Below are 12,535 nucleotides of genomic sequence, written 5' to 3'. Positions count from 1 at the left end.
ATTTCAATAACATATGGAGATTACATTTTTCAGATTACGGTAACTCTCCCCCCCCCAAAAAAAAAAAGAAAATTATAAATTTACAGAATAACAGTAATTAATCTCCAGCGTTAAAAGCTATTTCGGACAATTTTAGAAGATTATCGTGGATATCATTACTTTACTCATTGATTTAATGATATTGTTCATGATTTGAAATCATGAACATGATTCCATGACAATATCTGTGTTTTTGTTCATTGATTCCATGACATGGTGATAATTTTTTTCTTTGGTTTCATGACAATATTCATAATTTTTTTTATTGATTTCATGATAACGTTAATATTTTTGAATATTCAGGGCAATGTTCATGATTTTGTTTATTGATTTCAGGTCAATCTACATGATTTTGGTCATAACTTATCAATAACATTTGAATAATTGCTGAAGCTGATATCCACAGTGTTTTCTGTAGAACGAGAGATAAATAGAAGATGACCATCTCTTCTTTGAGGATCCATTCATTGGACTGTTTATCTCATTTATGAATGCAATACCTGCGAAGCTGTCTATCGGTAATCATAGCTGACTACTCTGAATCACACGAAGGCACACAAAAAACTCTGAACGACCGATCGCTGTGACAACATTGATGGAAACTATGGTTGAGTCCTAAGGGCCATCACTGGTTACGGTATAATCCTTTCCGTAGAAGACACATTTTCATCGGTAGGGGGTAGCTACCTTGTACTATTTTTGTACCAATCAGGCAGCGAGAACCAACCACCATCGCTTCTCATCCCCATATTTGAGGTACCCCCAGGGAGGATGAGGTGTTGAGGTGTTTTGGTTTTTAAAAAAAAAGGCGTTTTTCGGAGAAATCGCAAATATTGATAATGCCTACCTTTGTTCATTTTTTTCTTTCTTTTTTTCACACTGGCACTTCATCCTGAAAGTTGGTTATCACTTCTTCAATGTTATTCTTGGTTACTTGTTTTTCAGTTAATTTTTCAATTAATTTCTTGAACCAGTAAAGTTTGTTAGTTGTTCTGGAAAGATTCCATACGATACAAGAGGGTATGATGTCCGCAGCTTCTGATATCGATTCCTAGATACAGTTTAATGCTCTTTCCAGACTAGGCGATATAAAGCGAATTTAATTGTAAGTTTAAATTGTATCGCATTTTGGAAGACCACCACATTTTCCATTTTGAATTATTTATTACCTCAATATTTACAATAATAGATGTAATCTATTACAAACATGTTTTTTTATTTTAGTTAAGAGTTGGATATGCACACTTGCCTTCAGTACAATTTGCATCCTCTGTGGGAGTACATAAGGAATGAAAGAGCAGATAATTTGTGATTTTCATTGTATATAGTCAAGAAAATGAAGAAATAAAATATTAAAAAAAATGCTAAGCAAGGGAAGAAAAAAAAAACGTGTCGCCACTTTCAAGTTTTTTTAATGCAATTTCTCAAAACCATTGTACAGAAAGGGAAAGTATTGTTCGTGACAGTTTGATATATCTCTAAGATCAGACCCTCAGAAATCCGGAATAAAAAACCGTATTGAAATTATGACTGTCTTTAAAAAGCTGTACTTTAAAAAATAAAAAGAGTTAAATGGGTGAGATATAGTATGTGAATTTATACCAAGAATATTAAATCTATATCATCAAAGGGAAGTCTGATTTCCTATCATTCCGCTTGTTTAACTCGAAATCACTGAAAGAAAAATGGATCGAATTCGACACATTTTATGATCAGACTCTTGCAAGTTTGACTATTTGTGAATCCGTCTTTTCGAAAGAAATTAAACGTAATATCTCAGTATTATAGCAACTAGATAGAAGAAATTTGGATAGAGATAAAAGAAATTTGGCATTAGATATTAACATAAAAAATAATCATTCGTGGTTACTGCAGATATGTGATGAGAAGTTCCGGAAATCAGCGGGTTCTCTCCCCAGAAAAGTATAGCAAAAGTGATGTTACCATCGCCATTAAAGAGGTATTAACATCTAAAGTAATCTTTCTGGATGGGGTCACTTCAAATATGTGATGAAAAGTTCCAGAAGTAAGCAGGTTCTCGTTTCCCAATAAAGTACACCAAAGATGGTGTTATCATTGCCGATGACGAGTCATACCTCTTATGGGGAGACCTTGTGCATGAATCAGTGATGGCTATTTCATACCGGCCTGAATATCCGTATTGCTAATCGCCACGCCCTGTCGTTCAGACACCTTGGATGACCAAATGCAAGAGCAGGGTGAATTGAAATCAAAATTTTAGAAAATTTTGTTTTTATACAGCAAAAGGAAAGTCAGCCTCGAAGGCACATGGATAAAAAAAAAACTGAATGACTGGATCGCCGTTACAGCAACACTGGTGGGAACTGTGATTGAGTCCAAAGGGCCATTACCGGTCACGGTGCAACCCTTCCCTAAGGAAGTACGTCCCGTTATCGAGGGGAGGAGCCAGACCCCCACCTTTTCGTGTACCCTCCAGGGTGACGAGAACCAACCACCATGCCGGAGTTTCTCATCCTCACTTACTAGGTGCCCCTTCCAAGGGGAATACAACAAAAGGAAAGAAGTCCATATGCATATTTGATTGTCTTCAGTATAGTGCGAAATTTCAAATAAGATACGTCATAAAGAGCATGTATACAAGAATGGCAAGGGTTTATACTCTTATTTTTCATAATTCTTAACATCCCCTGTCAGTTTTCCCTTGGGTGCCGTTTGACATCAGCTTAAGGGACCGTTGATATGCTGTAGCTTAAAATGACACTACCGGGTTTTTTTTTTTTTTTTTTGCATAAAATTTGGAAATGACTTTCCTTTTTATTTAAAATAAACAACAATATTAGAGGATAACAGAAATTGTGACTTACCACTTCAGAAAAGTAAAAAATACAATAACAGCTCCCAAAATCCAAGTGAAAGAATTGACTTCCAACATTGTTAAGCGAAGAGGTTTAAAAGATATTGCGACAGAAATTGTAAACGAAAACTAGGAGACACGCAAACATTCATAGATGAAGACACCCAGAAACACGCTAGTTTTAGAATCCTGAAACCGTCTGCTCTTTTATTCCACTTTAAATAGGCAATTTTAAAGAGGGCTTTCATATACCAAGGTCACTTTGAAGGCCGTTGATTATCAACGCATTGCTTTCGCGACGAGCAGTTTTACTGCACATTACATCGCACTCAGAAATCCCGGATGTCAGGATGCTTCCTAACCATCTCTTGAATCAATTAGCAAACTGAAATTCCGAGGCCCTTATCGTTTATTGATAGTTTTATCTGTAGATAAATAATTGCAAATCAACAAAATAAGTTATGAATTGAACCGGAAAATATAATGCCCTATTATTTCTTCATTATCTTGTTAGCTGAATTGGCTCGAAAAACAGGCAGCAACAAAACCCGGATCTGTTGTGTAAATTAAAAGTACATAATTATTTTGTGTAGTGTCTCTGAATGAAAACGTCTTAGATAAAGAATCATAATTAGGAGTAAATGCGTAACAGAAAAATTAAGAAATGACTCCAACTACAATACGAAATATTTTTGTTATTTCCAGCATTTTATTCATAGTACGTTCGTAACACTTCTTTAATAGTTCATTATCATCAAACTAACTCATTTCCCCTTGATCTTTGAATCTGACATATAATTCAATGTTTCTCATCATTACTTTGTTAAACAGATTATGTAATGTTCCACGCCTTTATTCCTAATATATATTATTATATTCATTCGTTCAATATTTTTATAATCAATACATTATAAAAATTTCCATCTTTTTTTTCATTGTTTCTAACGTTAATATTTTTTTTTTACCATTTGCATTAAACATGTTCCTTCATTCGATATTCTTGTACTCGAGACATTGTCAAAATTCCTTTTTTTATCATTGTTGTCAGAATAATATATTTTATTTCTTTTTTTCCGTGTACATTGGCTTTGCTCTTTTATTCAGTATTGAAGTAATCAAGATGATAGTTTCTTCTTTCTGTTTTTTATTTTAAATAAAGTCCATTTTTATTTATTCCAAACCAGATAAGAATCACACGTGGTCTGCAAATGAAGTTTTTAAAATTGTTACTAGCTAATGCTTAAATTTTTTTGCTATTGCACCATTATTGTTAACATCATATCTTTAAAAATCGATATCTTATTGTTTTCTTCTTACAAATATCGCCATTTTTTATCTAAAATAAAAAGAACAGGCAGATTAAAGAGTAGTATTAAAAATAAGAAAAGAATTTGAGTAAATCTTACATAAATAATTAATAACAAGAAATAAAATTTCACAATTCGATTCAAATAACATTTTAAGCACATCGCGTTATAGCAATGATGTCTTCTTTAAACTTTATAGCATTGAATTAAAACTGTATTTGTTCTCAATAAATAATTACCATTTAGACTAGTGTTTTAATTCATTTGAGTCGTCAGTTAATTAAAGACAATATTCAAGGACAACTTGAAGGATATTTGTCCCCAGAAAGCTTTGAAAAATCGAATTCTTGCTTAATGAAGTGATAAGTGTTGTGACTTATTTCTATGATAGTAAACAATCTTTTTTTTTTAAGGACAGTATTTTGTTTTAGGTAATATCTACTCCTGGTTTTATATTTTCTTACAATGAAATATTTCGCAATGAAGAAGTAAAGAAGGCTAAGATAGGAAAATCAAGACAGAAAACCGATTTGCAACAATTGGTGAAAGATATGGCCCAATTTTTTGTATGCTCGTATATAAAGTGGTGTAGAAGGGCACGTTTATGTGTGTGCACTGATACAAGCCTTGGTTTGATGTTTTATTGTGCAAGAAACAATACGTTCTTATATTGAGCCAAACAAGTTGTTTTTTTTAATTAAAAGTTTAACAGAAACAATCTCTATTAAAATGATGCAAGAATAATCATTGACAAAGAGATAATGAAAAAAGTCCAAAATAAAAATTAGAGTATAAAATTTGAACTAAAATATTTTATACTTTAATTTTAACTCTAATGACAATGTGAATAGCATATATTGTTTTAAAAAATACGGAAATTAAGCGCAAAAATAATAAAAATTAATTACTCTTCTCTCTCCAATGGAAAGATTTTGACACTAAAATGAGTAACAATTCTCAAACAACAAAAATTCTGATTGTATATAATTTGGAAGAGACGTTTTAGAAAAAATGTCGAATATCACCGGATATAATCATGATATATTAACTGGTTTATAACTAGTAATATTATAACTAGTTTGTACTCTAGTTGATTTTTCCATGAGGAATCTATTAAAATAAAGGAGTGTTTTCATAGAAAATTTTAAAATTAGTACATTTTTCAGTATGTATAGATCCTTACCAGAATTTTACGCAGAGAATATTTTTTCGGTTCATTATTAACTATAAAGTGGTAATTTTAGTTTCCGTGTACGCTGACTGAAAGCAGAATAATCTGCGAAGCCCATTATTTTTCCATCCGACTGCAGAAGGGGATTAAAATTTAGTGTATAAAGTAGTTAAGATTAGGATGTGTGAATGAGGAAAGAAAGCGTGAATTCAAGCTAGATTCACATTGGAATATTTGATAAGAAATAGCCCTTGAGCTCAAGAAAATTCCGTTAGATGAACATGAGCTGGAATACTATTCTACCTAATCACCGATCACCTAAAAGTAACACTGATCCAGAATTCTTTTACTACAAAATACCGGTATATACAAGTAGAAAGTAAAAGAAGCTGCGGACGTGGGAGGTTTATACGCATTCCCTTAAAAGTAATAATATATCTTTCTAACCATTTTAAACATCAATGGTAATATATGCGCATTTTGTGTTTAGGGGAGTATTTCATCTTTGCTTTCGTTGTATAATCAATAAAAATCAAAAGTATGTATTAAATTTCTTTGTACTAAAGTAAATACAAAATAATGAGTGGAAAACTTGAATCAGCTTTATAATTTTAGTGTAAAGAAAACTTATTAATGCTCATCCCTTCAAATATGTTCTATTTTTTATTCATTCTATTCACAGACGTAAAGACAGACAGAATAGATAGACCAACTGATAGAGTGAATAGATAGAATTTACAGACTTTTACCGATTTATCAAAAAATCTGACATATATTTATAATTGTAAATTGACATGCCAAATTTCTCAAATCCTTTCATTAAAAATCAATCTAAGTCATCACGTTTATGAGTTATAGCTTCCCCTATTCATCTGAACGTACAGATAGCCATACTTTCAAAAGAGTCTTTTCTCTTTCAAACCTGGACGCAGATCTGCAATTTAAGTATAAAGACTGCATTTCCTATTCCGTTTATATCAGGTTTTATATTAAGTTTTCATTAAGTTCGTTCATTTAAGTTTTCCAATTATCTGGTTTACTAACAAACACACAAATATACTTCCAAAAATATTTTTTTTCTTTCAAAAAAGTAATTTAAGATATTCTTAAATTAATTTCATTGGAGATTGATTGCATTTTCAAAGTTCAATCATTTGATCATTAAAGAATCTCCTCTTGAATGCATGAAAGTTTTAAAAAAATGGATGCAAATATGGCAAATATTTCAATACAAATATTTTATTTACCATAAAAAAATTCTGCAAACAGAAAGTATTGTAATCTTTAAAAAATTCAAACTAGATTTTGAGGAATCTCCATGATTCAGACCTCTTTCATTTCGAAATATACATTTCTGGAATTATATCTGTTTGCTATTCTTCTGTAAATACGCAGCTCAATAACACTTTGGCCAAGACGGATAAAATTCGGTATTGGAATACACCGAATTTCATTGGACGGATGAATTTGGTATACACCAAATTTGTAAATTTCTATCAAACAAACAAACAAAAAAAAAATCACAGAATGTCAGTTGAATGGCTGAAGTGATCATTATTACTACAAAGTGTAAAAAGCTAATGAATGAAATTTAATTAAAAAATTTCAAGACTGAAGTGTAGATTCTTATCAAATTTGCCAAACCTTTTGCCATCTCTCTCTCTCTCTCTTTTTTTGCATGTCATAAATGTCGTAATTTAAAAGCGTAAAAATTTAAACAAGTGCAATTCGGTATGTGATCTTTTTTATTAAAATTGTATTTCTTTTCAAAAAAAAAAGGCATCCAAAATGCGCATTCGTTTTTTTTTACAATTCTACGAAGCACAAAGTTCTCATGCTCTTCTGAAAATCAAATTCTAAGCACTCATGGCCTTGCCCAAAATTTACAATCAAAGGGATGCCATCTTTATTAAAGATTCCAGAACATTTCATGTAGACCACTACTGCCGTTTCCTCAAAATATTTTATTGACTTTTGAAACATGGACAGAATACAAAATATAAAAGCCAAACAATGATGCTTTTCACAAATCACAGACAAACATTTAGAAACAAATACAAAAACATAAAGCTAATTTCTTCGTTTGAATACTGCTGCCTCATAATTTGACATCCGTCCTTTTTTCTACCATGAGAGGAAGATCGTTAACAGTCAGGAGAGGAAAATTCTTTTTGTAATCCAGAGGTACCTGTGAAAGAAAAAAGTACGTTCTAATTTTATATAACTCAAGCAGAATTATGTATATGTAATGACATTACAAAGGACGATAGAAATTTCAATAGAATGGCAGTAATTACTTAGCATCTCTGACAATAATTTTTTCACATCATCAGGAATTGATAAACTATTATTTTATACCTTTATTTATTGATGGTACATAAAAGCACCGTTTATGTCTGGATTATATCTTTGTAATATGACTATTTTTTCTGATGATATTCAAAAGAACATGGAAAATGCAACCTAGATAGCAAATAGTTAATATGAGCTAAAAGTAGAAATCAAAAATATTTAATTATTAATTAAATTAAGACATTTCGATTCATTAAAAAAAATTCTTGGATTGACTGGGATTATTTGGCAAGGAAACATAATTACTGATGCAAAAATAAAGTTGGAATATTGATGGTAAAACAATTCGGTCAATAAAGGGTGAAATTATATTATACACTTTAATGGTGATACAAGGCAATATGTGTTTAGTAATAAAGTATGGGTATTAGGATTAGAAGTCTAAAGGTTTGATACTTGATTCCGCTAAAAGTCCATAGAGCATATGGACCTACAGTATGTTAAATCTGTCATGGTGGATCAAGCATTTCTTCTACTGGTGTGTTGCCGTAGTTTTAAAAAGAGAATGCTAGTTCGGGTGCCATCCTCGTAATCTGATTGCGATAGAAAATTATAAATTACATTCTAAAATTGCTTCATGTTGTTCCAAGTGAGTTGGCATACCAATAGAACTGAACTAATTTTAATTAGTAAATAAAAAATATAAATTTATTTTTGTTCAACCCTCTAAACTCAGTCAGATAAATGTCCCGTTTTGATATCCCATAAGGAAATATTGGGTGAGAACTCATCAAATCAAAAGCATCCCAATGATAAGGATAGACTTCTCTCACAACGCCAAAGGGATAAAATTTAGACTTCCGAATTATTCTCAATTCACGAAGATTGCGAATATGACGGCAAAATCTTCTCCGAACTTGCTACATTTCATCTTGAAACTGACATTTTCTCCATCTTATAGATAAATGTGAAGAAAATAATGAGCATAAATGTCGAGCTACTTGATAATGAGACGTTGGTAAAGGCTTGTACAGATTATCATGTATCATCTATCATGTACAGGTCCATTTTACCTCGCTTGCTTTCACATACCATATTTTTTCCCCAAACATATTATAAGTTTTCTTGATATCATTTCCTTCGCATTCATACAAAGTTATACAGAGATGATTTTGACCCTCTGGCAGAACTGCCATGGTTGCACCAATCCTCTTTCCTATATGTCCTAATAATTTTACGTTCCTTTTATTATCCCTTCGGAAAATTATATGCCCTTTATTTTTTTACGTCGATAACCAAATTTTATAATTTGTATCTAGCTTTATCAAAAATGATACATTCTTGAAAGATAATATCCTAATGAAATATATCGATGGAAAATACTGCAGGGAACAAATTGAAATCACGACAGTGAATAAATTTTTTTATTTTATGCCTTTTCGAAATAAAAAAAATGATTTATTGTATTTCTGAATCAACCATAGAAAGCACACTTTCGAGGGTTTATTTTTAATTCCTCAACAGATCATAACAATACAACGTAATCATTACCAAAGGACATTTTTGCACCTATTTCTTCTGCTTGCACCCTTGATGGTGGGGGGGGGGGCGAGATGTCCATCTCGCCACCCCCACCACCAAGTGTACAAAAAATGCATTCATGTGTACAAAAAAAATCCGACTTCTTACTTGTGACATTATAATAACTTAGAAAATCTCACTATGTCACTATTACTACTTTTAATGAAAAGACTTTAAAGTGATCGCACGTTATCACCTATCATCGATTCCATCAGTATGAACTAAGCATCGCTGTCACGATAAATATAAAATTTAATTATCTAGATGAAACCCTTTCCCTCTCTCTCTCTCTCTCTCTCTCTCTTTTTTTTTTGCATATAACTATGTATTTTCAAAGTCACAAAATTCCCCGTTTCTTTGTTTCTGCACTCTAAGGGGAAACATGCTCAAAAAGGGTTTGACAAACCTAATCAACTCTGCCAGACATTTCAGTTGAAATCCAACCAAAGAACTCGAGTCATGCCTGAAATATTCCCATCTCTTTCGCACCTTCGCTTATCTGGACTGACTTGAACAGAAAATAATGAACTAATAATAAGATGAAGTAATGTTATGTTATATGTGGACATAAGGCAGTTAAATTTCCGACCGCGCTGATGATCAAACAAAATATGCCTCTATTAGAAGCATCTCTTGCATGAAGCCCTAGTACGGAGGCGATAGGACCGTTAACAGACAATCAAACTGCCTATCATAATTTACTAAATGGCAGAAAGCATTGCGTTATTATTTTTATTTAACCGCTTCACTTAGTTTCGAAACAAGTAGATATTTAATTGGAATCAGATTTGACTTTCTTTTTGTCGATAGCCACAGCTGATATGTCTATTCAATAGTTATCTTATTCCTATTATGTGTAATCAGTCTCCGAAGACGAGTTCTTGTACTCGTGTTTGTGCTCACATTAAACCTTTGACCTATGAATTTACTTAATTTCCTAATTAGATGACATATTCTATTTGGGACATTTATTATTGTATTTAATTCCTACAATGATACAATTGTGATATTAATCCTCCCACTGCGTAATTCTTTTATTAAAAAAGGTTCAAAAGTTTCGAAACGTTTTCTGCCAGACATCGACCTTTGAAAAGAGCCCACAAAACATGCTTGCATATTTCGCAGAACCATGGGCCACTAACGCTATCTATTATTCTCAGATCTGAATAAAATCAGAAAGGCCAAAATGAAACCATGAACAGAAAAAGAGCGGGTAGCACAGCTAAATAGACGAAAAAATACATCCCCGCGGAAATCACGTGTTGAGCAAATGTTGCTACTTCTAAGTTGCCCGTGGAAATCGTGGGTTACGCAGCGAGAGGGTTAAAGCATTTTTAAGTAATTTTTGAACTTTTAGTTATTTAATGCCTTCACTTAATTGTAAATTTAAAATTAAAATTTCATTCATTCCTTCGATGCTGGAGTCAGATTCGTCGTTGTATGCTAAGAGAATAATCTTCGTCACGCTTGCTCTCGTAGCACTCGCCGCAATAGTATCATTTAGAAAATATAAATATTCTACTCTTCCATGAAAAGTTTTTAAGTAACTTTTTTCTGAAAACTAATATGCTTAGGTTCTAACATTACTTTTACCGATACGGGTATGGACGGAGCGCACAACATAAGTGGAAATGCTCTTTGGCTTCTTGGCCACTCCCATAATCTAAATTCACGTACTAGTAAGTTGAACAAGTTTTATATAGTATCATACCTTTGTCGAAGCATGCGGTTTAATCCTGAAATGCCGCAAAAGAGTGCTGAGACAGATTTTGATCTCCAACTGAGCAAATCGCATACCGAGGCAGTTCCTGGGACCCAGACCAAAAGGCAAATAAGCATATTGGGGATGCTTCGGTGCTTCCAAAAACCTGCAAAGCAAAAAGTATTATTCGAAAATTCACGCTTAAATAAATATATATAAAGACAAAAATATAAGAAGGGGAATGGAGTCACCCCGCTACCAACGGTAAGCATCGCGTTCGGAGATCAAATTTACTTCTGGCGAGTCTTGACCCTCTCTGTTACAAAAGGGAGCAACCCTAGAATGGGAGCTCACCAACTTGGCTTGTTGGTAGCAAAGTACTGAACAGTCGGAAAATAGAAAAAAAAATTTGGTGATACCTAGTACTAGATATTCTTTGAAATGTACATACATTGCTTTCTAAGTTATGCAAAATATTCAAAATTTCTGCCATAGAAAATAAATTATTGTTTGTGATATTAGGTTTCAGTTGGTCTCTTAAATTTTGAAAATTATTTATATCCATCTATTATATATTATTTGCAGAAACATATCAAAGCATACAATATTTTATCATTTTTAAGTTAAGCCCTTAGTGGATGAAATCACAACATAATGTTTAAAGGCAAAGGCATGCTCTAGATGTATGTTAAAAATACAATTTAGCATTCGTTTATCAATCTTCAACAGCTCGCAAGCGAAGAATATTTCGATGTGTGAAAATTTTGCGACATTTCTCTCTCTCTCTCTCTTTTTTTTTTTCTAAGACTAGGTAGACAAAAGATTTTTTTCTCCTTTTTATTATATTTTATAAATGCGTTTATATCCACAAAAGCAGACATACCGAAAATCTTTCGATCAATTGGTGGATATGGTTAAAATTTCGCACAAAATGATAATTTTGTGGTAAAAATCAGACACCGAATTCCAGCCATCAGGCTCTTTGTATTTCGGAATCACCACACACATGAACAGGCAGGCAGACTTTTTATTGTCACATTCACCAATACAGATTTCTAATTTTGGTCTGAAGACCACATGCGATATCCAATTTGTTTTAATTTTGGATTATTTAGCTTACAGACGAATATTATTTTTGGTCCAAAGAGGTTTGAAACGCAATAATTCATCGGAAAGTTTAATTTTCTAGCAATTTCTTTTTCGGTATTTCACATGTGAGTAAATGATAAAATAAAACTCACCTGGCTGGATTAAAGGTTTCGGGGTCTTCAAAGAACTCCGGGTCGAAATGCATGGCCAGAACGGGGACGGCCACGCGCATTCCTTTCTCTACTACAACCCCTGTGTTTCTGATCTGATAATCTTCCAGAGCTGTCCTCTCATTCCTACAAATAAATGCCACAACTTTTCAGAGACCATTTTTCAGAAAACTGCTATAGCGAAATTAAAATACCAATGGAGATACGAGCAAATTCTTTTGCAGTGATATAAACATATATAAAAATAAAAGGTAATACTATTTTTCATTGCGCGTAGAATGCTTTAAATGCCATGTGCTTCCATGTAAGCTATTTACTTTAAAATGACTATTTACGTAAAGATGGAAA

At 32.5% G+C, this 12,535-nt stretch overlaps 1 protein-coding gene across 1 annotated transcript in view; it reads right to left on the bottom strand.

The window, feature by feature from the left end:
- Positions 1-12,535, bottom strand: part of LOC129983956 (uncharacterized) — a 99,804-nt gene that overhangs the window by 57,957 nt on the left and 29,312 nt on the right. The window contains exons 12-15 of the mRNA XM_056093689.1: positions 12,170-12,313; positions 10,938-11,094; positions 7,482-7,541; positions 2,886-3,004 (exon numbers count right to left, since the gene is read on the bottom strand). Of these exons, the coding sequence (XP_055949664.1) occupies positions 2,886-3,004; positions 7,482-7,541; positions 10,938-11,094; positions 12,170-12,313 (480 nt within the window). The remainder of the gene's footprint in view (positions 1-2,885; positions 3,005-7,481; positions 7,542-10,937; positions 11,095-12,169; positions 12,314-12,535) is intronic.

The sequence above is a fragment of the Argiope bruennichi genome, chromosome 9 (assembly GCF_947563725.1).
Source record: "Argiope bruennichi chromosome 9, qqArgBrue1.1, whole genome shotgun sequence".
In the NCBI taxonomy this organism is placed as follows: Eukaryota; Metazoa; Arthropoda; class Arachnida; order Araneae; family Araneidae; genus Argiope; species Argiope bruennichi.
The sequence above is the reverse complement of the archived record's forward strand: the minus strand, read 5'-3'. Positions and strand labels throughout refer to the sequence as shown.